At 33.1% G+C, this 27,595-nt stretch overlaps 1 protein-coding gene across 19 annotated transcripts in view; it reads left to right on the top strand.

The window, feature by feature from the left end:
• Window positions 1-27,595, top strand: part of BRINP3 (BMP/retinoic acid inducible neural specific 3) — a 400,301-nt gene that overhangs the window by 323,729 nt on the left and 48,977 nt on the right. For 16 of the 19 annotated variants that reach the window (XM_074026386.1, XM_074026416.1, XM_074026365.1 and 13 more), the window contains one exon: window positions 11,388-11,610. In XM_074026386.1, coding sequence (XP_073882487.1) covers window positions 11,388-11,610 — 223 coding nt within the window. Of the gene's footprint in view, window positions 1-11,387; window positions 11,611-24,607; window positions 24,684-27,595 lie in introns of all 19 variants that reach the window. The other 3 variants (XR_012428565.1, XR_012428566.1, XR_012428564.1) reach the window with 1 other exon arrangement.

Genomic DNA, 27,595 nt, shown 5'->3' with positions numbered 1-27,595 from the left:
TAGTAGGCAGTTCCATTATATGTAAAACTACTGCAAGAAAAAAAGACTGTTTTAAATTTATTTTTGAGATAGGATCTTGCTCTGTCACCCAGTTGGAGTGCAGTAGTGCAATCATAACTCACTGTAAACTCAAACTCCTAGGGTTAGATGATTCTCTCACCTCAGCCTCCTGAGTAGTTGGGACTACAGCGACAACTGGCTAATTAAAAAAATAGAGAGAGAGAGTTGGGGTCTTACTATGTTGTACCAGCTGGTCTCAAACCTCTGATGTCGAGCAATTCTCCTGCCTTGGCCTCCCAAAGTATTGGGATTACTTGCGTGAGCCACTGAGTGTGGCAAGAAGACAACATTTTTAAAAATCAGATTATAGCTGAATGTCATAGAGCAAAATAACTGACAGGTTTCCCATTCTTCCTAGTTGTGTGTAGAGATACTTGATGTGGCTAGTGGATAATATATTTTATATTTGTTCTTAATTTTCCTAATAGTTAAATAATATGTGAATTAGTATTACTTTAATAATTATACATTTTCATTTAATGTATTAACACTTCAGTGGCAACATAATATGAAAGACAAATTATGGATGAAATTTCTTAGTTTAAGTACTAATTCAACTTTTCTGTAGATCTTTATTCATAAGGAAATCACTAAACTTATTTGTCCTCCATTTACATTGACTGGTGAAAAGGAATTAAAAGCTGCTGCAAAAATTAACAACTGGCCTATCAGAGGAGCGTAGTGGCAAGCAAGTGCCTTTCCTGTTGAAAAGAAAGGGTATTTTTCCTTGAAGGTATCATTACTTGCTCTTTAAAGGGTGTGAAGTGTTTTCCACCAATTCTCTCTCCATTAGATGTGGATCAACATACCTTTGGCTATTTAGTGCAAGCAATCAAACAATCAAAAATAACAATATGCTTGTGCATGTATGCTGATTTCTTTATGTCCAGTAAAGAAACAGGGAACTATGGGTGGCAGGGGGAAAATCCCTCCTCTGAGATTATCTCTCACCACTTCACTCTATTTCTGGATTCCTCATCTGCCAGTGGGTACATGGTTTCATTTGAATTTCAGTCTCATAGACAAATATTGCTTGTGTGTTCAGCAGCTTTTCTCCAGGCATTACGTATCAGGCATCACACTTGGAAAAATTTACTCAACATATCTAAGTCATGGTCATTGTTTCAGTACAGCAGACATTACAGCTATAACTAAGATACAGAGTTAAGAGTGTTAAGGGCCTATAAGAATGCTTAAAACTTAAAAGGTGCTGAATGTAAATTTTGTTTTGTAGTCATGAATATGTACTACTAATTTTGCTTATAACCAATGATCACAGGTTATTGCAGGATATTTTGACTAATAAGTCATCAATCTGCAATTTACACACATTGTACTAAACTTCATTTGACATTTTCTCATCCATAAGTTAAGAAATGTATCTAGGTTTTTATTTTGCACTTTTGCTTTCAACCTGAATTTTTTATGTTCATATTAGTATTAAGGCTTAGAACTGTAAAACATATCTTATTTCAACTGTTTTTTACCCACGTGAGTTATTCGTGGTCCATAAGATACAAAAACTGGCTTCACGTTTTATATGACTAAGCTCTAACTGCTTTTCCACATAAACTATTCTTTAGATGTTTATATTTAGGTTCAGTCACTTCCTTCTAGAACTTGTTAATTGGTTACAACATTTAAGAAATGGATACTTAATTCATAGTATATGTAATATGCTGTCTTATGCTTTTGGAAATGGAAAATACAAAGAAAAATAAAACACTGTCCTGACCCTCAGAGAAATATAAAATTATTTCTCCTTTTCCTCAGGTCTATTATTTTCCTATTTTTTTCTCTCACAGGTTGGTATGTCAATAATCCTATAATTCAAATGCATTTCACACCACATCTCAACAAAACCAGACTGTCCTACCTCATGGTTATTACGAGATTGAATGTGATAATGTTTATGAAAAGTCTACCAAACAAAAGCGCTCTTTAAGTGTAGGGAATAATAGTTTTATTTTCCTGTCAACTCTACAAGAATTTACATTTATTAAGGCAGGAGCCTTGCTTTTTTCAGACTTGATTTGCTCTGGGCTTTAATTAATAACTGTGTCACTTTGAACAGCTTGCTGAAACTTGCTTAGGGAAATTTTCTCATCAGCAAAATGTAGATTATAGTAGTACCCACCTCCTAGGACTGCTGTAAGGATTAAATGGGATAATCCATGTAATGTGCTAAACACAGCACATATGGAAACACTAAATTATAGAAGAAAAATAATAACTAACAGTTATTTATCACTAATTACATGAAAGACATTTTATTAATTTTTCATAGTAATTATATAATTTCAACAAAAAATTCCTGATAAAGTTGCCATTATTATAACAATAATAATTATTATTACTATGGTTTTAACACTGAAGTGGCACAGTGACTGGTACACAGTAGCCATTCCACAAGTATTTGTTAAAATCTTGTTGAACTACAAACTATAATTGCCCTTGAGGCCTCAGTTAGCTGTATCAGTCAACCTTCTTGTAAGAACAGAATCTGACTGCAGCAGAAAGGAATTTATTCAAAGCCATTGGATTGGATAGTTCACAGAATCAACAAGAGGACTGGAGACGCTGGCTCAGATGCTATGCCAGGAACAAGCCTGAAATCACAATAGCGGAAGTCATCTCTTGAGGTCATCAAGGAGCAAAAGTATTGCAGGTGGCACATCTGCCACACTAATACAGATCACTGAAGCCATCATTATCGATAATGTCACCAGATAAATCATTTTATGCAACTTCCAAGATTTGTACATCTTTCTTATTAAGGAGATATGAAGAAGCAGTCATTTGTTCTTCATTTGGAAGAGGATATCCAAATGTGCACACAATCACCAGACTCTCAATATAAATAACATTTATTTTCAGTCCTCATGCACACCTAAGGTATGGGCCAGAAGCTAGAATACCTGCTACTTGTGTTTTTTTACATATTTCACATTTCATATTTTTCAGTAGTATGTCATTAACAAAATATGTCCTGTGGCACAGTGAGATGATCTACATCCTTGTAAAATAAATTGTAGCACAGATGCTGAGAAACTACTTAACTCCAGAATACAATGAGAGTGTTTAACTCTTGTGACTGACATGTGAAAGAAAAATTGTTCCTGATATTCTCTGTTTACAGGTATAGAGAAAACAGTTTATACCAGAGAGGAAGCATTATCTCCAGTGCCAAGAATCATGCCACTGGTAAACCTACCACATCAGGAATAGCAGTTTTAATTAGAATGATTCTATGGTGAAGCTTTAGCCAACATATTGAGTTAATTGGAGATGGAATATGAATACTCTCTTCACAATTTTCAAGTACTGTATGCATCCCAAATTCCTGTAATTGTGTCAAGCATGAAAAACAAGCAGTGTGACTCTAGATTTATACTTTTAGCAGAAACAGGAAGTCTCACTTTGTATTTTTGCCTTAATTGATCTTACTCCATAATAGCTTATGAAGTCAATGTTCTTCTATTACAATTCTTTACTCGAATAATTGGAAACTAAACATCTTATGGGTTACGGTCCTTATTGGCTTAATGAGAAGAGCATATAGGGGAAATTGAATGTATTACCTGATTTTTATAAGACCACACTCTGATTTCCAGAGTATTGTAGTATACCAGAGCCCCAGAAATTATCATTCACTATTCAAGTTGAATATTTGCCCTACTTAGTAACCTGTGATACAAGAGATCTGGTTTTAGAAATGATTCAGGAATGATTCAGGGCTGAGAATTTGATAGGACAGCTTTCTTTTCATGATGACTTCAACCAGGCCTTTGTTGCCAGACCTATGTCTTTTTTTGTTTGTTTGTTTGTTTGTTTTTGTTTTGTTTTGTGTTTTTGTTTTGTTTTGTTTTGTTGATACAAGCTAAATAGGACCTCAAGGCACTGGTCATGTATTTGTCAAGGGGCATGATCTGATTAGTAATCCCTAAAATTTCTACAGGCTAAACATTTGTAAGTAGCACATTGAACTTTCTGTGTATTACAATACCTACGTTCACTGTGACTCTGATGGCTAATAGTTGCTATTGGGCCGTAGTACAGAAGGCAATTATATCTTCACTGAAGTCAGAGCTGAACTGATTTCACACCGATTTTTACTCTGATGTCCCTATCCTATAGACAACTGCCAATACATTACTCGGAGATACTAGCATTCTTTTTACCAATGCATTTAATGTTTTTTCCTCCAATAAAAAAAATGATAGTCTCTTGGAAAATTATCTTTCTCTTAGAATATTTTTAATAAGCTCCCCTGGGGCATGATGGACATAAGAATTGACTTCACAGGGGCAGGAAAGCAAAAGTTCATGCTTTAGATTATTTTGAATCGATTCCAGTCATCCCACTTATCTACCTTTCAGTTCTGAAGTTCCCATGCCTCTCCAATCATGGTTCTTCGTAACTTTAACATAACAGATCTGAAAGGAATTTAAATTCAATCTTGAAGTCAAAGTTTGTTTTGAAACCCTACAGCTGCAAGAGGTAAAAGATTTATTCAGTTCAGTCTTTGAAAGTCTCACATTCATTCTGTACTTTGAATGGGTAGGAATTGGGGTGCTTTAAGCAAACCATCTCTATTAGTAGTAAACTCACCCAAAGTCTTTGAATTTTTTATGCTCTTCATTCAATTATATGCAGGCATATGGTTCCAAATGTCATTTCTGCAACACACACTTTATTCTAGGTGGGCAGAGGTGGAATTTCTGTTGTCAAAATTCCACTCTTAATACTAGTATAGGTTTATAAAGGTTTTTGTCCCAGTCAGTAGGAAATAAACCACATATGCTCTCAATTTTCTTTAGAAGCTTTTACCAAACCACTTCTGGTATCTGTAGCTGTATAAGCCCAGATTCTTCAGTGTAAGTAAGACAACAGGCTCTAGCTCACTTAATCAGATAAATTCAGGGATTTTGGATGACACATCCAAAATTGGATAAAGGGATTCTGGATGGCACATCAAATCACCAAGAAAAATAGGGAAACCTACCCATGTGCTACACAGGAAACAGTAACAAATTTTTCATAGGCCTGGCACGATGGCTCACGCCTGTAATCCCACCACTTTGGGAGTCTGAGGCGGGCAGATCACCCGAGCTCAGGAGTTCAAGGTCAGCCTGGCCAACATGGTGAATCCCCATCTCTACTAAAAATATAAAAAATTAGCTGGGTGTGCTGGCAAGTGCCTGTAATCCCAGCTACTTGAGAGGCTGAGGGGCGAGAGTCACTTGAATCCTGGGGGCGGAGGTTGCAGTGAGCTGAAACAACCGCCACTGGACTCCAGCCTGAGTATCAGAGTGAGACTCCTTCTAATTTAAAAAAAAAAAAAAAAAGCGTAAGACATACTTAGTGAGATCAACACTGCTAACTGCAATGAACACCATATTGAACTAACCAACTAACCACTGTCATTACTGCTGCAAACATTATCTCCTGAGAAAATTTCTCTAGACACCCTCTTTATCTTTGCATTAACAAGTTAAGATCAAAATCTGGGTGATACACCTGTTCACTTCTAGTTTAAATGATACACCCACGCCCTCTGTAGCTGCAAGGACACTAGGACAGTGAGGACCTGGGTTGTTTTCCAGCTTCTAAGAGGTAAGGGTCTATTTGACTAATTTCTCAGACAGTTGAGTGGGGTCATAAACAGGGCAACCCAATGAGGGACAGATTAATTGGCTTGATGTATCGAAATGCTTTAATATAAAACATGATGCATCTTTCAGAGAAAAATAAAATAGAAAGGGCATACCTTATTTCTAGGCAGCTACTAAGGAATTAGAATCTGTTTCTGATTTATACCCTTATGTACCCATCACTTTGTTGTCTCATAAAATTGGCCAGTTTACAAGTTATTGAACAGGCTTGCCATTTATTTTATGCAGCATTATAGTATTTTGTCAATTTCAGTGTAAACTCTATACCCACTGCTTATAGAATGGTTTGAATAGACTTACAATGATGTGTGGGCACTCAAAGTCGTATCAGTGATTTACTGTAGATGTTGGGAAATTTCGAAACCAATACAAATCATTGAAATAGTCCCTTAGAAATGTTAGGAGGAAAAAAGTTTGCAAAAATAAAAAGCAACCAATTCTAGTAAGGGTTATAGTGTGGGTCAAAATTCGGGTATTAGTAGTGCTCCCTGGAGGAGCAGATGTCATTTTAGCCCTTGGTAACTTTCTGCTATTCAGGACACTGATTGCCTGGAATTTCTTTGTCTCAACTTTTCTTGCCATGAGTCGTTCCTCTCACTCACATTCCCTCTTCTTTCATATCTTGCCAATTTTGTATCTTACTGACTTAAAGCCAGTATTTGTATAGTGTCAAGGTTTTTGATTAACTTATTTGCTAGATTTTCTTTTTTTTTTTTTTTTTTTTTGCCACTGAAAATCAGAAGACAGAAGAACTCATATTACAGGAAAATGTGGTTCTCAAGGAACAAGAAATAGCTTTATTAGAGGGTGTTCTGGTTGGGCAGTAACATTGAAAATGTAGTTTCATATTTATTTGTCACCTTTGGAGTTAGTACTTAGTATTGAGTCTAAACCAACTTTAGACTAAACAACAACAAAACACACACACACACACACACACACACACACACACACACACACACACAAAATAAAAACCCAGCCAATGAAACAGAGCATACTTGCTATGTGTTAATGTATAGAAAGGCCCAAAGTTTGCATTTAGTGTAAGAAAGTAATCTTTTGTTTGTTTTGTTTTTTAGTTTATTGCTTACAAAAAGTTTGTGTTACTAGGTTTTGTTATGAGCACATATTATTTTCCAAGAAATCCTATGTTCACAAACATAAGTAGAAGAAATGAGTTTAAAGTCATTGGATTGGTAATATAAAATCAGAAATGATCTTTTTTTTCTGTGTAAAAACAAATGTGTGCATGGATTCTTTATATATATGTCAGATATATGTTTTTGTCCTATTTTCTATTTTCCTTTTATTTTATGTGCCCTGTGAACATCCTTTTTTAATATATATATTATGTATTTTTGTTAGCTATTATGTATCCTTCATTTTTGCTAGATATTATGTGTTTTTCTATTGTTGCAAAACTGTTGCTATGCTTTCATAATAAATTTATCATCCATATTGCATTGTTATTTCTACTGAAATACTTTAATTATACAAATATGTACATTGATTTTAAAACACACGCACATAAAATGTGAGCCAGTAGAGTTTTACCACATGTTAACAAGTAATTAAATAGTGTCATTTTATTTAAATGTCTGAGGCCAGTCACTGTAGGTCATACCTGAAATCCCAGTGTTTTGGGTTGGCGAGATGGAAGGATTGCTTGAGCCTGTGCAATACGGTAAGACCCCATGTCTACCAAAAAAAAAAAAAAAAAGATAAAATATTAGCCAGGCATGTAATCCTACCTGCTGGAGCAGACAAGACTGGAGAATTGTTTGAGCCCAAGAGTTCAAGGTTACAATGAGCTATGATCATGCCACTCTACTTCAGCCTGGGCAATAGAGTGAAACCTTGTCTCTAAAAAATAACAAATAAAAAATCAATGTCTGAAACATAAGATACGTACTTGGCATATTGATAATTCTGTAGTATTGTGCTTATATTTTATATGTATTCACAACAGTAATATAAATTGTAATATGATTAGCACAATAATATGAATTAATAACAATCATAAAAGCAAGCACAAGTTTCCTCTTTCAATACTCCCAATTCATAGTCCTACTTACAAATGGCAGCAGCTTCTGTTTTGAGTTATTTTAGTTGATTTATAACTCAAGAACTTATTTCCAAAAAATGAAAACCTGATTAATGTTTTACATAATTCAGGAAGTAAATTATATACCCTCAAAACTCTAGAAAATTTAGAATGCTTTATAATATCCTTGAAAATATATTCTAAAGCAGTTCTTAATAGAGGTTCTGAACATTTGAAAGTACACAATCAAATGCATTTGTCAAAGTATTTTTATGTTTATTAGTAAGGGTAAAAATTCCAGTCAGGATGGTATGTATCTGAGTCTGATTCTTTAATATCCCCAAAATTTTCACTTCCCCACTCTCATCTGTTTAATTCAATTGCAAAGCATGGAAATAAAGCAAAAGATATGCACACATAAGATAACTGTGTATTATAGTAGTGTTAATAAAACTTTTTGCCAACAGTTATGAAACCAAGTATTACCTGTGTTTTGCATATAAAATTGCTCCAATAAAATTTGCATGAAGGATTACTGGGATAAATAATTGAATTAATATTTATAGCTATTAGTTTCAAAATTAGCTAATTAGGTATCAAGTGTTAACTAGATTTTCTATTGACAGAAAAAGGATAAAAGTACAACAAATCTTGTTTAATTATTTTCAAAATTACTCAATTTTAATGGAGAAGTAGTAGTAGACCAGAGAGTTAACATCATGCCTCTTTATTCATCTATAATTTATTAGAAAGTTGTCACCCAGCCTAATTCTATTTACCTCCACAGAATTCATTAATATAATACATTTCCCTATGTATTATTATTTGCTTCATGTGAAAAGTTTTAAGAAGACTGTGACTGACTATAAATTCCTGCCAGCTTAGATGATGTTTATTCCCATTATTATTGTTTTTGCAGTTTGTTCTTTCTTGATCGTCCTCAAAATTATGCTATGAAAAGTACTCACTTGATGCATACTTAATGCAGAGATATTTGTAGAATAAAATCTAATTACCGAAATTTTAGATTTGTTTTTTCTAGGTAATTTTACATGGTATTAAATTGTTTTATTTTACAGACATATTTATGTATCCCCAAAAGTATGGCTATTGTGTATTTTCCACTTTAAAAGCAAACAATACTTTATTTTCTACATAGCTTTGGAAATTACTATAAGGTAAAATGTTATCTGGCATCCCTAACAATTGTGGTTTATTTCTGTAGTTATGTAAATTGTTGATTTATATTATAATTCTAATGCATCATTCAAATTTTATTTCTGTATTCTATAATTATAAATTTTACTAATTGCCAACAATAAAAGAAAAGATATCCACAGGAATATTTCTGGGGGTCTTCTAAGTAGACTGAATTTCAGATACTGAAGATGTTATTTTAAAATCTGAATATATTGCACATCATTAGTTATTTTTTAAAATAAAAAGACAGGTTTATCCATACTTGTCATAGATTGAAACATCTGTATGTTCTGTGCACAACAGGTGTTCAATAAATGTTTTGGGTGACAGTAGTGACTCTTAATGATTTCATAATGAAGTAATTATTCAAGTGTCATGTTAAAACCCTATTTCTTAGGAATTACATACTGGCAATTTTCAGCTGGCATACATTGTTATATTCACTTTAGTTCAGTTAAAAATATATTTTAAAATATTCCTTATCTTCAATAAAATGTACAAATTTCAAACCCTTCCCAATACTGTTATAACAAACAATGAACATAATTAAAATATGTATATCTACAATACAATAAAGAATTTTCAAAACTATTTAAGTAAAAGATGACAATGAAATGAGTAATTAGTTTTGAAAGTAGTGGCATCTGCTATGTGAATAGTCCAAGAAATGCTTTCCAATTTCCATGCATTAACTCTTTATTCAAAAGAGGGAATTTCACAAAAGACACAAATGGGACCAAATAAAATATAGGATAGTATCAAATTGGAATTATAGGCCAGGAGGAGTGGCTCACTCCTGTAATCCCAGCACTTTGGGAGGCAGAGGTGGGTGGATCACCTGAGGTCAGAAGTTCAAGATCAGCCTGACCAACACGGTGAAACCCCATCTCTACTAAAAAATTACAAAAAATTAGCTGGGCATGGTGGCACGCACCTGTAATCACAGCTACTCGGGAGATTGAGGTAGGAGAATTGATTGACCCTAGGAGGTGGAGGTTTCAGCGAGCCGAGATGGCACCATTGAACTCCAGCCTGGGTAACGAGCAAAACTCCATCTCAAAAAAAAAAAAAAAAAAGAAGAAAAAAAAAAAAAGCATCTGTTATTTACACTCTGCTCACTTAAAAAAATGGTTTGAAGCATATTGGACAGATACGTCCTATACAATGTTCTCTCTCTTTTTTTTTCCTATAAAAAGTACTGTTACTTTGCTTTAGTTTTCCTTCTTTTTTCAGTTAAAAGTCTATTCCTTCAATGCCTGAAAGATGCCAGAACTCTGTACTTATTTGATCTAGGAAAAGTAAACCCAATGTTAATGAATATAATTCACTGTGAATCGTTAAAAAGTTGCATTTCGCAGGATTTATATTTCATAAAAGGGAAATCATACAATATATTTTTCCTTTTGTGTCTGGCTTATTTCGCTGACTGTAATATCTTAAAGGTCCATCATGCTGTAGCATGTGTCAGAACTTTATTCATTTTTATGGCTGAATAATATTCTATTGTATGTGTATAACACATTTTGTGTTTGCTCATATTTGTTGATTAACAATTTGGTTGTTTCCACCTTTGGACAATTATTTCAACTATCTTTTGTGTCCAAATATTTGTTAGATCTTCTTGATTATTATTTATTTTAGTGTAGCATCAACTTTTATTCCTAATGTTGGTTAAACCACACATTTGAAAAGACAGCACAATTATTGACTCAAAAACAAAAAACAATATTTCAGCTTTAAATTATTTTCAATATTTTTTTTAGCATATACTCATTTTTTAAATGGTTAGAACAAATTAGAATATAGTCAGTTACAAAGAGGGCTAAAAATAAAATCAGTTATAATTAGGGTGCATAGTTGAATATTATAATTTTATATTTAAAATCAAAATTTTACATTTAAAAAGGTTTTTGCTTTTCTTTAAAAACTAATAAAATTATTTAGTAGCAATTTTATATATTTTCTATTCTGAGTTAATAAAAATTTCTGAAAAGCTTTTTAAGTACACAAAGGATTATTAATACCAATGCCAAAAATGAAAGTCAGATTAATGATGACTATGTATTGAGGAAAGTTCACTGAAAAACCATTAAAAGAAGCACACAGAAAAATTAAGTTGAACTTAAACTTTCTGTCCCAACTGTTTGCTTTAGCACAAATTATTTTAGTTTTCTTCTTTCGTGAAAGTTCTATTTTAAAGGGAACAACAAAGAAGATAATTCTAAAGTCTCTAAAAACCCATCTTCTATTAATTAGCTACTCACAAATAATACACTGTATTTATTTGTTCTTAGTTTGACATATATGTGCATATGTACTTGTTCTTAATATTGACATATTATATGTGTTTACAAAAAACAGAAAATAATTGTTTCATAATTAAAGTGTTGAATTTTGACATTTTTCAGATGAATTCAAGTTATTTATGAAAAGGCTACCTATGAATTATTTCCTCAACACATCTACTATAATGCATTTGTGGACAATGGATTCTAATTTTCAGCGCCGTTATGAACAACTGGAGATCAGCATGAAACAACTTTTCCTAAAGGCACAGAAAATTGTACACAAGCTTTTCAGCCTTAGCAAGAGGTGTCATAAACAACCCCTCATCAGCCTGCCAAGACAAAGGTAAGACATTTGTGGCAATGTAAGCAATTAAGTTTACTGTTGAGAAAGTGAGTTCTATTTATTTTTCTGAATGTAGGTGTGTTAATATACAAATCATGATTTAATATATATTATTAGAGATAATTTGAAAACAATATATTTTCTCAAATAATAAATTATAGTTATTTTTCAAAGTAACCGTACAATAAGAAAAATATATACTAGCACTTCTTTTTTTTTTCTTTTCTTATCAAAATGAAGAAATCATTCTAATTTGTTGTGTGTTGTAGCCAACTAATAATTGCGTTACAGTGAGCAGAAAAACACAAAGTCCTATGGTTACATTGTGAGCCTAGGAAATAAACAGGATGAGAAATTGAAATTCCTCAATATGTAATTTTCAAATAAAATAATTCAGGATATATTTTCTATAACCAGTATATAGAAAACCATAAACCTAATTCTACAAAAACTTCTGAAAATTACTATGAAAGCTTCTAAAATTGAATAGGAATGATGACAGACAATTAAATTATTTGTGTCTGAACTGAGTTGGGGAAGCAGTGTTTCAATTTCCTACTTTAGGATGTACTGACCAGTAAGTGTAATAAAAAGTTGTATTTATCTATTTGAGGTCAGTTTGAAAACGAAAAGCTACGGGAAAATATAGGACAGTATCACAAGAAATATACATTTGTACCAGTATCTCTTACATAAAATGCTTGAATTTTGACTAGGTGCTTAAATCATTAAGATGAGAAATCTGTAATTATAGATTTCTTTTGCTGGGAAAAAAAAAAAAAAAAAAAAAAAAAAAACAACAAAAATACCCTGAAGGTTAGTACATAATTTTAAACATTCATTTAAAAATAACTCATTGGATTTGTGTTTGCTTGTTTGTTTGTTTGTTTAGAATTTATTGGTGTCTAGTATACAAAAAAAAAAAAAAAAACCTGTCCAAATATCATAACAATCTAAGGTGAGGTCCTTTGCATTGCCTCAAAAAGGAATGTATTACCAGTTAACAGTTACTCTTCATAAACCCTCACCCAGTCCAAGGCTGTTTATCTCTATAAATTTGTCTAATCTACTATTTGTCTCTGTAGATTTGTCTATTTTGGACATTATCTGTAAATGGGATCGTACAATATATGGCCTTTCGTGACTAGCTTCTTTCACTTAAAAAACTGCTTTCAGGTTCTTCCATGTTGTAGCATCAGTAGTATGGGTATACCATATACCATATATTGGGTTTTTGTTCATCACGTGATGAAAATTTGGGTTGTTGTACTTCTAAGCTATTATGAATAATGCTTCTATGAACATTCATGTACACTTTTTCATGTGGACATAGGTTTCAATTTTCTGGGGCATATACCAAAGTGGAGAAATGCTGAGTCATGAGATAACTATTAACATTTTGAGAAGCTGCCAAATAGTTTTTCACAGTGGCTGCACCATTTTATATTTTCACCAGTCATAAATAACAGCTCCAGTCTCTCCACATTATCTTCAACACTTGTGATTTTGTGTCATTTTGGTTAAAGTCATCGAAGTGAGTATGAAATAATATATTTTGGGTTTGATTTAAATTTCCCTGATGACTGACAATGTTCAACATCTTTTCATGTGTTTTGAACATCTTTTCATGTTCATTGTATATCTTTTATGGAAAAATGTCTATTCAAATCCTTCACAGATTTCAATATTTTTTTTTTGAAAGTGAGCATTGAGTTGTAAGAGGACTTCATGGCCAGGCGCGGTGGCTCACGCCTGTAATCCCAGCACTTTGGGAGGCCGAGGCGGGCAGATCACGAGGTCAGGAAATCAAGGCCATCCTGGCTAACACAGGATGAAACCTCGTCTCTACTAAAAACACAAAAAATTAGCCGGGCGTGGTGGCGGGTGCCTGTAGTCCCAGCTACTCGAGAGGCTGAGGCAAGAGAATGGTGTGAACCTGGGAGGCGGAGCTTGCAGTGAGCCAAAATCGCGCCAGTGCACTCCAACCTGGGTGATAGAGTGAGACTCTGTCTCAAAAACAAGAAGAAAAAAAAAAAGAGGACTTCATATGTTCTGATTGCAAGTTCCTTATCAGTTGTATGATATACAAATAATTACTTCTGTTCTTTAAGGTGTCTTTTCAGTTTCCTAGGCAGTCTTTTCTCTTCTATTCTCTCTCTCTCTCTCTCTCTCTCTCTCTCTCTCTCTCAATTTCTCTCTCTCCCCTTCTTTGTGATCAGTTTAGCTAAAAGTTTTTCAACTTCATTTTTATTTTTCACTAACTTTTAGTTTTCTTGATAGTCCTTTTTTTGTTTTTATTTCATTTTTCGTACCAATTCTATTATTGTTTCCCTCTTTGATATGTGTTTAATGTCATTTTCTTTTTCTGGTTTCTTGGAATAAAAACTTAAGTTATTAATTTGAGAATTTTCACCTTTTGAGAATAAAAATTTCTTTTTAATTTTTCAACTTTTATTTTACATTCAGGTGGTAAATGTACATGATTGTTTTATAGGTATATTGCATGATACTGAGGTTTGAGGTATGATTGATCCCATCACCCAGGTAATGAGCATAGTACCCAGTGGTTTTCAATAATTGCCCCCCTCACTTTCCCTCCACTCTAATAATCTCTAGTGTCTACTTTAGTATGTTTATGTCCATAAGTACCAAATGTTTAGTTCCTGTATTAATCCATTTTTATGCTGAGGATAAAGACATATCTGAGACTGGGAAGAAAAAGAGGTTTAATGGAATTACAGTTCCACATAGCTGGTGGAGGCCTCACAATCATGGCAGACGACAAGGAGGAGCAAGTCACATCTTACATGAGTGGTAGCAGGCAAAGAGAGAGAACTTGTGCAGGGAAACTCCCATTTTTAAAACTATCAAATCTCGTGAAACTTATTCACTATCACAAGAACAGCATGGGGAAGACATGCCCCATGATTCAGTTACCTCTCACAGGGTTCCTTCCACAACACGTGGTAATTCAAGATGAGATTTGGTTGGGAACACAGCCTTACCATATCAGTTCCCACTGTGAATAAGTACTCACATTAATTGGCTTTCTGCTCTTGTGTTAACTCACTTAGAATAATGGCCTCAAACTGCATTCATGTTACTGCAAAGGACATTTTATTTTTTATGGCTATGTAGTATTCTGTGGTATGTATGTACCACATGTTTTTTTATCCAGTCCACCATTGTTGGAAACATAGGTTGATTCCCTGTTATTGCTTTCATCTTTTTAAATACAGGCATTCACATCAATAAAGCTTCCTCTAAGCACTGCCATAATTTATTATTTTATGCATCTCATATGTTTTCTTATTTCCTCCACAAATAAGATATTTAATATGTCTTTTGGTGTACCCCCAGGGAACATTCCATGACAGGGAAATGTGGCTGGGTGAAGATCTCGTTATTTGATTACAATGAGCCTTATGCCTTATGTATGTAGGTTAAAAGCAATTTGAAAACCATGAAATAGGTTATTTTACCCAAAATAGAAAGTGCAAGAAGATGAAGTGAGTTAGGAAGCAAATTGATGAGTGTGGTTAATAAAGACATTGACTTTAGGGTTATAATATAAATAAATTATAAGTTGACATACAAAAATGATATAAAAGTTCAAGGTCTGTAATGAAATTGTGGGAAGCTGACATCCCAGTTCAAATTGGGAGTGTCCAACATAAATAAGTAGAATAAAATAGAGGAGTATTATTTTAACTAGTATGTCTAGAGCTGCATATGTATGTCTGAAACTCAGGGAAGATTTGGACAATCTCAGGGAATCCAGTCTTAAGGAACAAAATCATTGGTTTACAGGAATCCATGAAATCTGAATCCAGCTGACATTTGAACAACAGGGGTTTGAACTGCCTGGGTCCAGTTATATGCAGATTTATCCCAATCAAAAAAGTTTTCACACAACCTTTTCCATCAGCAAATTCCTCACCCTCAACCTGGGGATGAAAAATATAGTATTATGGGATGCGAAACCCATGATAAGGAGGGCTGACTTTGTATCCTCAGATTCTGCAAGGCTTATTGTGGGACTTGAGTATGTGTTAATAAATAAATATATATATATATATATATATATATATATATATATATATATATATGGGGATGGCAGAATTCCTGGAATCAATTATCCTGGGATACCAAGGGAAGACTGTATTACCAGAGAGTGCAGATATATGTGAGGTGAGTGAAGAAACAGAAACTGCAATTGAGCAGATAGTGGAGTAAAACGTATCATGGAAACAATCTTAATTTCTAGTAAAAATAAATTATAAGTTGACATACAAAAATGCTATAAAAGTTCAAGGTCTGTAATGAAATTGTGGGAAGCTGACATCCTAGTTCAAATTGGGAGTGTCCAACATAAATAAGTAGAATAAAATAGAGGTGTATTATTTGGATTAGAATTCAATATAGTATAGATAAATCTTTGTTTTCCAAAACTTCTAAATTAAATAAATCAAATATTGCCACAGAGTTTTCTTGACTTTCTTTTTTTAATTTAGCATAATTCCTAAGTTGACTATTAGTCACCACACACACAAAAACAATGCAGACTTCTTGCTAGATAAATTTGCTTACTGAAGTTTGATATTTTCCATCCCCATTTTTCTTTTATTGCCAATGTAGCGTCTTGTTTCTATTTCTCTTTTTTTTTTTTCCATTTTAAAAGAATAATATGAAATGACATCAGGAAAACAAAATAAAATATGTACTGGATTCTAGGAAGGTAGAATATGGCAGAGTGTAAAGTGGACATTGGCTATTTGTAAGTTATGTTTTCAGAAATTTTTGAAGAGGAGGTAGATAAGCCATACCAGTAATTCACTTTCATTACAAATTATATTTTTTCTTGCCTTTATGGAATTGTTCTCAGTCATTCCCTTGAACTTTTCTCACCCTAAGAACGGTCATTCAATTTACGATCTTCTGAAATCTTGAAAAATAAGCAAAAACAAACAAGACTTTCAAAGTACATCTCCACCAATAAGATATTTTCACATTTCTTATATAATGACAGATAGATTAAAGTTACTTTGCGTAATGTATAGTTCTTCCTTTTCAATAAAGCTTGACATTCAGATTAATCTCACCATTTTTCCTCTGAGGAATTCATGTGATATAAAAATCCTTTTTCTTACTTGAGTAAACTCTAAAACCTGTGACAATTTGGTTTTCTTGAGGCAGTCAACTTTTGCTGCTATTCTAAAACTTTGCAGATATGTAACAATGGCTTACTAATGTCATCACAAGATAGCGATTACAGCAATTGTATTGTCTGCTTCCACACTGCTATAAAGAACTACCTGAGACTTGGTAAATTTCTAAAGAAAAGAGGCTTAATTGACTCATAGTTCTTCATGGCTGGGGAGACTGCAGGAAACTTACAATCATGAAATAAGGCAAAGGGGAAACAAGGCACATCTTACATGGCAACAGGGGAGAAAGAGAGAAAGAAAACTAGGGGGGATGTGCTATACTTTTAAAACATCAGATCTTGTGAGAACTTAGTCACTCACAAGAACAGCACAGGGGAACCTGCCCCCATGAATCATTTACCTCCCACTAGGCCCCTCCCTAGTGTGGGGATTGTAATTAGAGGTGAGATTTGGGTAGGGGCACAGTGTCAAATTGTGTCAGCAATTATTGGAAATTATCATAGTATAATTCCTAAAACATAACCAGCTATAATATGTTGTGTTGCCATTCACAGAGCAGCAAGGATCCATAGAAATATTGCATTTAGTGAAGTGTTGGTAAGGGTTTAGCAACCAAATCTTTAGGAAAAAAGAAAGCTTTGATGAACAATATTTAACAATTTTTGTTCACTACCACAGGCAATATCAATCTACCAATGTGAAGTCACTGAACACAGAGTTGTGAATAGAAGTACACACTCAGATCTTCTGAGCTGGGACACACAGGCTGCAGCAAGCAATTAAAACAATTGAATATATTATTATTATGGAGCTATTCATTTTTTATTAATGAGATAAAGTGAGATGTAATGAAATATTTTAAGGCCACAGAGAAGAATGATTTGAAGTCTACCTATTCATTATATGAGAGCTATGTCGTGCACTCCTATATATGCTCTTTCAAATTAGATATGAAAATCTTCCAAATGCTGACATATATCAGTAGGCAATAACAAAAGAACTTATTTTTCATATCATCATTGGACTCATGAGAAAAGCCTTTGCATTTTAGGAAGCTGTCAGTCTTCTAGCAGCAGATACAAGTTTTCCAAGTCTGTATTGTTCACTTGAATGCTTTATTGTTATCATTGCCGTTAAATAAATCAGTTGTTTGTCCTGAAGCAACAGCCTCATCTTTTTAAGTTTTGATAACAGATCCACCAAGTGTCCAATTCTGAATAACCATCATTTTTCTGTCAAACTATATCAAGTAAAAATGATTCGCCATGAAAAAAGTGGCTACATCAGCTTGCAACTGAAATAATTGCAAAAGTTATTTTCCTCAAATCAACTATTATAGTGCTGTCTGCAGCATAAGTCCTTTATTCATGTGTCTTGTTTTGACATGCAGATTTATACTGAAGATTAAGATGCAGTAAACTTTATTTTACTTCAACATGAACATTCTTGAAAACATTTCTTTCTATTTTACAAGTATGTATCAGTAAAGAATATATGCCCACTAGGAGAGCAGTTTGGTGCCATTACTTGGTTTGTACTAAGCCTTCAGCAGTAGTTTACTCTCCATTGCCTTAGAACTGTCAGTGCAAGTGTCAAAACAATGCAAATGAAAAATGTCTTATTTATTTCCATGAAAATAGTTTTGACTTTGTGCATCTTCTGATAGGATCTTGCAGTCTTTCCCAATCTTCCTCCCATGTACACCCAGGGTTATGTGGATCACTCTTTAGGATAGAGAATGCCTGAAATCAAGTTCTTCTCCCTGTAAGTAGCTAATAGACAGAAGACAAACTCTTCTTCCTTTACATCTTCTCTTCCTTTACTAGTACAACCCTGAGTTTCATCTGAGTGTATGCTGCATCACACCTGTAGACCTTCCTTGCACTTAAGGTGGATACATGTATATAAATGGGAGGAATGCATGAAACTTCTAAATTGGTTCTTAAGGGAAGAAGAATATGTGTCATTTTCCTTCTCTCTTTCCCCTAACTAAGATGAAAATATGATGACTAGTACTAAAAATCATAACATGAAGAAACTTGTGAAGAACTGTAGAACCCAGCATCTTTGAGGCCACCATATAAGTTATGGATTGTTTATGTTGTACTGTTATTTGGGAGGAAAAAAAATCCATCTTGTCTAAGTTACTGTTATTTGAGTTATATTACTAGAGCCAAACTTGCATCCCAACAAATAAAAGTACCTTACAGAATGACTTCCAAATTATTTCATTACTTATTTATTTTGTTGAGACAGAGTCTTACACTGTTGCTCAGACTGGTGTGATCATAGCTCACTGTGGCCTTGACTCATGAGCTCAAGTGATCGTCCCACCTCAGTCTCCTGAGTAGCTGGGACTACAAGCATGAGCCACCACGGCTGACCCAAATTCTTTAATGTTATAGAATCTATGATTTATTTAAAAATTGGATTTATATATCAATGTGAGGTACTTTTTCTGAAAGCAATTTTATATGAAACTGTAGGGAAAATTAGGATATTATTTTTTTCTTACATTTACATGTATAAAATAATCTTTTATTATTTTATTATTTTTTGAGTTTCAGGCACTCCAGGATGACTCACAAGCACATACCTCGATAATAATGAAGCAGTAAATTTACAAACCCTTACATTATGTATTAAATGTTATGGAGAAATTCAAATATGAAGTGCCCAGTGCATGAAGGGTGCTTACATAAGTATTTTCCATTTCAGAAACAGAAAACCCCTTTTCTTGTGTGTAGGTATTTCTAATACACTAATAAAGTTTCTGCAAAATGTCTTTCATGTGTTTCACACTCAAAATAACATTGGGCGTAAAGATAATGGTCTAAATCCAAACAAAGTGTTACTTAAAAAAGAATGTCTTAGTTGTCTGAATTCTGATTCAAGGGAACCAAGATTAACTTTCTGAGGACAACAGAAGAAAAAAAAAAATAGTGCATGTACCCCACTGTTTTGATTGGGATAACTTCTAAATAAGTTTCGAAGTAGGTAAAAGTTGTCCTATCACTTATCCTACCAATTTTCTTTTTTTTTTTTAATGCATATTGCTTTTATTTAAAAAGTAGGCAAAGTAAATATGAGAAAATGTCAACCTTTATACATTCTGGGTTATAAGGATATAATTTTAGTTTACTTTCTGTTTTATGTAGTTTCAAAAATTCTCAATATTATATAGAATATAATAGTTACAGACGTGTATAATAAAATATTCTTTAACATGTAGAACTTCAATTTTAAAATACAAGGTATAATTTTAAATATACTTTATTTTAATTTTACATTTAAAAATATATATTGTGCATTTTCATCTAATTCTTGGTATAGGTTACATTTCAGTCACCATGGCTCTAAAATGGCCTTGGTTTAATTTTTACCATAATATTTCTACTCTAACCTACTCAGGGATCTTTTAATTATCTTTCACTTTATTATATCTTAGATAGTTGTCAGTTGAAACTAGTTTTATTTTTAAACTAATTTATATGTATTATATGTATGTATAAAAATTATTGGTACTCTTTAATTATACTATTTGTTAGCCATACCAGTCACTAATTTGGGCATTTTAGGCAGAGTGCCACTATAATGATAAAATAAAATTAAAGTCTGTAGAATTATAGCTCTGTGCTTGCTTTTCTTCATCTTTTTCTCATGGATGAAAGATTAGGACATAGACTTCAGTACCTCAACATTTTGTCCAGTGAACTCTCTCTGCAGCCCACAATGTACACAGCAAAGATGTCCAGACCCAACCCAATAGAGGCACTTTTAAAAAAATAGCTGATTTTGACAATACTAACAGAGTCAAAGGGCTTTGTTTTTTTTTGTGGGTGGTGGAGGGGTTTCTGTGGAGATATATATATATATTTGTGCATATATGTAATAGTTCAAAATGCTCATCTCATTATTTTTATAGAGATCTGGCATGTTGTTTTTTGGACCATATCAAATTCAATTTTTACAACAAAGAGAAAGGATAAACTCTGAGTCTGTCTGAGAAGATAATAAATAATTATTTGCTTGAGATTGGTATCTAGCATGAAAACTACTAGAAAACAACTGAAGTGTTGAGATAATGAATGCCATGGTTAGTTAACAAAAAACAAAAGGGACCAAAAATATTCTGTATCTATATATGAATTAATTTAAAAAGAATTAATTTTACTGACAACTATCTAAAATAATAAATCTATCTAAGATAATATATTTTATCTCAAATTAATACATTCCTTTCTTAAAAGGGAGTGGTGGTTAAACAAATTTGGAGATTCCTGAATACTGCAGCCCTTTTTGGAAACCTACAAAGCATGCAGGCCAAATATTCCATAAAGTTTTGCAATTAGGAAATAAACATGATTAGATTAATTTAAACAAGGAATTTTCAGAATTCAATTTCTACTTCCTTAAATACCTGTTAACTTGCTCAAATATATGCTTGGGGATCAGTGTCACATCATTTTTTACCCAGTTTTTTGATTCTAGACTTGTCTTCGGTTGTAATATAGTAACTTCAATCACAGTAAAATATTTGGCAATTACCTTGAGCTGAAAATGATTTTAGAAGATTCTTCTTTGCTCAACACTTTAGTTGTCTTCTTTGTGATGGGTATCAATTATGGCAAACAATTACTTCATTACCTTCTCCAATGGACTCAGAGATTACACCACTATGTCCTTGTAAAATTCTAATTTGATAAATCCCAGCAAATAAAATTCTGACTCATTTACTATAACTTTTTTTTTTTTTTTTTTTTTTGGTAGATTTCTTTCTTATAACCTTCACTTCTGAGATTTTCATCTCAATTTTTATTTTGGCTCAAATAGAGAGAGTTACTTTAAGTGAGACTCTTCTTTTGATATTGATACAGGAACTTACATCTGAGAGAAAAATATTATGGAGTACAAATTGATAAACTGATTATTTGCTGATATCACAATAACTGTCAATGGTTTGTAGATGAGCCACATAGTGTAAATCCATACAGATCCCAAGGTACTAATGTTTCTCCACATCTTATAATGTTTTTGACAGTGAAATCTTTAGAATGGTTGCACTTTTGCTTTTTAAACATAATTAAGATAGCACTGCAACTCTAGTAGGTCTCATCTGTGTTTGAACCACTATCGTGAGAACCTGCTCCCGATGTTTAACGTGGGTTCTTTTCTATTTCCTAAGTGTCTCGGCTGGATTGAGAAATAAAGAGAAAGAGCATAAGAGAGAGAAATTTAAAGCTGGGTATCCGGGGGAGACATCACATGTCGGCAGGATCCGTGATGTTCCCCCAGCGGTAAAACCAGCAAGTTTTTATTAGTGATTTTCAAAAGGGGAGGGAGTGCACGAATAGGGTGTGGGTCACAGAGATCACATACTTCACAAGGTAATAAAATATCACAAAGCAAATGGAGTCAGGGCGAGATCACAGGACCACAGGATGAGGTGAAATTAAAATTGCTAATGAAGTTTCGGACACACATTGTCATTGATAACGTCTTACCGGGAAACGGGGTTTGAGAGCAGACAACCTGTCTGACCAAAATGTATTAGATGGGAATTTTCCTCCACTTAATAAGCCTGGGAAACTTATTAATAGGAGACCGGGGCTTATTTCATCCCTTCGACTTCAACCGTAAAAGACGAGGACACCTTAAAAAGGGGCCATCTATAAGCCTACCCTCAGGGCGCATTCTCTTTCTCAGGGATGTTCCTTGCTGAGAAAAAGAATTCAGCGATATTTCTCCTATTTGCTTATGAAAGAGGAGAAATATAGCTCTGTTCCGTCTGGCCCACCGGCGGCAAGTTCAAAGTTACCTCTCTTGTTCCCTGAACATCGCTGTTATCCTGTTCTTTTTTTTAAAATGCCCAGATTTCACATTGTTCAAACACACATGCTCTACAAACAATTTGTGCAGTTGATACAATCACAGGGTCCTGAGGTGACATTCATCCTCCTCAGTTTACAAAGAAGATGATGGGATTAAGAGATTAAAGTAGGCCGGGCGCGGTTGCTCAAGCCTGTAATCCCAGCACTTTGGGAGGCCGAGACGGGCGGATCACGAGGTCAGGAGATCGAGACCATCCTGGTTAACACGGTGAAAGCCCGTCTCTACTAAAAAATACAAAAAATTAGCCGGGCGCGGTGGTGGGCGCCTGTAGTCCCAGCTACTCAGGAGGCTGAGGCAGGAGAATGGCGTGGACCCGGGAGGCGGAGCTTGCAGTGAGCTGAGATCTGGCCACTGCACTCCAGCCCGGGCGACAGAGCGAGACTCTGTCTCAAAAAAAAAAAAAAACAAAAACAAAAACAAAAAAACAAAAAAGAGATTAAAGTAAAGGCAGGCATAGGAAATCACAAAGATATTCATTGGGGAAGTGATGAGTGTCCATGAAATCTTCACAATTTATGTTCAGAGATTACAGTAAAGACAGGTGTAAGAAATTATAAAATAATTAATTTAGGAAACTAATAAATGTCCATGAAATCTTCACAATTTATGTTCTTCTGCCACGGCTTCAGTCGGTACCTCCATTCAGGGTCCTTGACTTCCCACAACAAATCACTTGTAAACAATTTTACTTACATTTTTGAAGTGGATGCCTTTTAAACTGCCAAATAAATAGGAAACTGAATGTCTTTTTTTTTTTTTTTTTTTTTTTTTTTTGAGACTGAGTCGTGCTCTGTAACCCAGGCTGGAGTGCAGTGGCATGATCTGGTGTCACTGCAACCTCTGCCTCCCGGGTTCAAGCGTTTCTACTGCCTCAACCTCCCGAGTAGCTGGGATTAAACGCACACACCATACCCGACTATTTTTTTGTATTTTTGGTAGAGACGGGGTTTCTAGTCTAATGATGTGGTGGTTTTGTTATCTCAAAACAGAATCCCATCTCATATATCAAAATTATTTATCTTTATCTATGACCTTTCCTCCTAAACACTTCCCATTAAAATGTTGTGGCCAGGGATAGACACCATGATATTGGTGTCATCTGACTGAGATTAGAGTAGCATTTTAAAAATCTCTTGTTCTAAAAAATATAATAGTGCATGCATAAAAGAGGAATAACTCAAAGTGTTTTCTCAAAGTATGAGAATCTTTTTTGTCAGCTTTCATACAAATAATATTGGAAGCATCAATGCATATAAATGAAACTGGTTATTTCAAAACTGTCATTAGGTAAATATGTAGATATTTGTCCTAAACTGCTTATTCTGAATGATAGTACTAATAAATAATATGATGTTGTACTAAACACCTAGAAATCAGGTAAATCTTACAAATGATATCATTTCTGATCAAACTTTCTCAATTCAGTGGGGAAAATCTAATTTAAGTTGCTTTAATGATACATTTAATCTAATGCCTAATTTGGTAACACCATTTAGATGCAGTATGCAATCTTTAATCTCAATAGTATGTGTCAGAATCCTCATGCAGAGGACAAAAAAGTACATGTAAATAATCTTCCTCACCACCTTTTAGCATCATTATTTTATAATATGTATATGTATGAATGTATGTATGTACACACATACATAAACACACACACATAGATATGCATGTATATACCAACTCATCAAAATGGCATATGACTGAAATCTGGAGTTCTTTTCTTTGAGCACTAAATTATGACACTTTTCTAAAAGTGAAAATGGTTTATAAATCGAGAGGATGAAAACTAAATATTACCAGACCCATACCATCACAAATTCCTAACACTGAAAAAAACTGTTCATTTTAGGCAGCCAACACAAGTTATAAAGTGAGTGAATACATTTCAAAAATCAATGCCAATTGAAATAAAAATCTCCTATTTCACAATCTAGATGCACTTCAGACAACAGCAAATAGAACATCACAAAAGAACATTGATGTGACCAAAGAACACTCGAGAAAATGAAGGTCAGTTTGCTGTGGTTGTTGTATTAAGCTCAGCAGGAAGAATTCATGTAGGCTTCTCAAAGGAAATGCAAAAGATCAAATCTCAGGTAACACTTTTTATTGAACTGAAACAAAGTCACCTCATATAAGCAGGAAAGTTAGCTATAAACAAATATAAAAACAATATACTTTAGTAATAGTATAATTCCTTATATTATTCTACCGGGTCTCTCTCTCTCTCTCACACACACACACCCCTACTCAACAATATACTAAGTGCACACTAACACACACACACTGACACACGTTTACGAAAACATACATGCTCCCTCAACTATATATTTAAAACATAAGGTGGGCAATACATGATCATGATGTAAATACATGATTTTTCTTTTATAACCTCATCTAAATTCCTATTGAACTGAACAAAACTAACTGACTACCTGAAATTATTAAATCATTCATCAATATGCAATAATATGGAGAGATTTTTTGAAAGATAAACTGCAGAAAGTAAACAGGAATGAAACTGAAGCTGAAGCTGACCAAATCACAATTCACCACATGTAAGATATAAAAATGTCTATCTAAATAGCAGAAGACACATTAGGTGGAATCCACTAATATCTCTTGATGAAGAGCCACAGACATGCCGAGCTAAAAGAGATTATCCTGGAACTGACTCACTAATGACAACTGTCATGTTTAACTAGTTATTAGCTAACATGTATTAAGTACAAACATTTGTGTCAAACACTGTTCTAAAGGCTTTACCATTTTTCATTTTTAGCTTAATACAATGTTATAACGTGGGTTGCAGTTTTACTTTAAATTTACAATAGAGGACTCTGAAGTTTTGATAATCTAAACAAATTGAGCAAGATTACTCAACTACTGGTTGCAGAGCTAGAGTCCAAACTCAGTCAGTCTGGTCGTTGAGTTCTTCATTACTCTACCATGTTATTTCTCAGGTTTCTCATGTTTGTTAAAGAAGGTGTCTTAGTTCTTCCCAATCTATCATCATTGAAAAGTTTGAGAAAGTATTAAATTCACGGAAAAAACATTAAGTAATGGAATGGAAAAATAAAAAAAAACAAGAAAAAGAATTTAGAAGATAAAAATATGATTACTAAATTTAAAACTAAAATAAATACAGTAGACTGCTAAAAGAACAGAATTGGTTTATTACACTAAAATTGTAACAAGCTAATGCAGTACTATAAATAAAGAATGGGGAGATAGAATTTATTTTAAAAGTAAGGTTCATGAAGAGTATGGGTGAGAGTAAAAATATACAGCATGCATAATATAATTTCCATAAAAAGAAGACTGATATTTCATTAAGAAGAGGCAATGAGAATGAGAGAGAGCTTTTCTTAAAAGACTTGAATCAGATGAAAAAAGACTCAGCACCAAGCAAAATATATAAAAAAGAATTGTATTATGTAATGGTTCCAAGTTAATATCAATCATTTTTAGCTACTCCATTTCAGTTTTTCTTATTTCAGTGAGTTTAAATATTTAACGTATTTAACGTCAGGGAATTAATGTAACCTTACAACTAGTCTCTTGGTATACTTTCTCCTTGACAGTTTGTAGCCCTCTTGAATGGTACACTCATAAATCAAGTTGCTTCATATACGTGAGTTTGTTTCTAGACCTTGCAGCATTTTCCATACTATTTCAATTACTGTATCATTATATATATATATATTCACTATTTTAATTACTATATCATCATCACCATCATTATCATCATCATTATCAAATAGATTATGTTTCTGAATTTTAATAAATGTTGAGACTTTGAACATATAAAAGAGATTCACTTTAATAATAATTTGGTAAAGAAAGTATTCATTATAAGTCGGGAACTGAAGTCAAAAGAGATGAAGCAATTTTCAGTGGCTACTCAGCAGTGTAGCCACAGCACTTCTAGAACACTATTTTATTTCTTAAGAATGTATTTTAATATCTGGCAATCCTGGTCTACTATCATTATCACTCTTTAAAAATATTATTTACTATATTTGCTTACTTGTTTTCCCATATAAATTTCAATACATATTGTATTAAATTGATATTTAATTAATATTTTATTACAATATTAAATTAGTGGAAAATATTAATGGAGAAAATATATGTATAGAATTATTTTTCCCTTCAGAAAATGACTAAGCTCTTTGTTTATTCAAAATTTCCCTTAAATTCCCACAATATTTTTATTACATTTATTTTCTTATACTACATATTTTGATATCCTTGTGGATGTATTATTTCCTATTATATTTTCTTAAGGGGTTTTGTTTCCCTGTTGGTAGGCTATTCATTTTTATTTATTTTGTATCTAGCAACTTTCTTTGCTTAAGTACATTTTTTCAGGTTTTTAAAATAATACTCTATGGGGCTTTCCATGTAAATATGCATGCCACCCACAACTAATAAGCATATTTTATTTTAAATATCAATATTGAATATTTTTAAATTTCAAATTATGTATATTATAGGCTTATTTTACTGTCAAAACTTACTAAACAAGGACAAACAATAAAGTAATAGAAGATGATATTTTTTTGGCATAAATTTACCATCTAATAAGAATAATTTATTTCAGGATAAAGTTTATATACCTTCTTGAGTTGATTATTCTATTAATTGGTTTAATTAGCAATGTTTTCAGAACTATTTAGAGATTATAATATCTGAAAGCACTTTATATGTATGAACATTCTTTTGTTTTCCTCTCATATAAAACATCATTTACACTAAACAGAAAATATTTGAGTCATATTTTTTTCCCTCAAAACACCATGGGTTAATCTACCATACCTTGCAATTAGTGTTTTAGATTAAAGAAATTGTTTTCATCCTCACTTTGTTACATTTCCAGTGAGAAAAACAAAACAAAACAAAATTCTTTTGCTGTCACA

Source organism: Macaca fascicularis, chromosome 1, assembly GCF_037993035.2.
Source record: "Macaca fascicularis isolate 582-1 chromosome 1, T2T-MFA8v1.1".
Classification (NCBI taxonomy): domain Eukaryota; kingdom Metazoa; phylum Chordata; class Mammalia; order Primates; family Cercopithecidae; genus Macaca; species Macaca fascicularis.
This window is presented reverse-complemented; position numbering and strand designations above follow the sequence as displayed.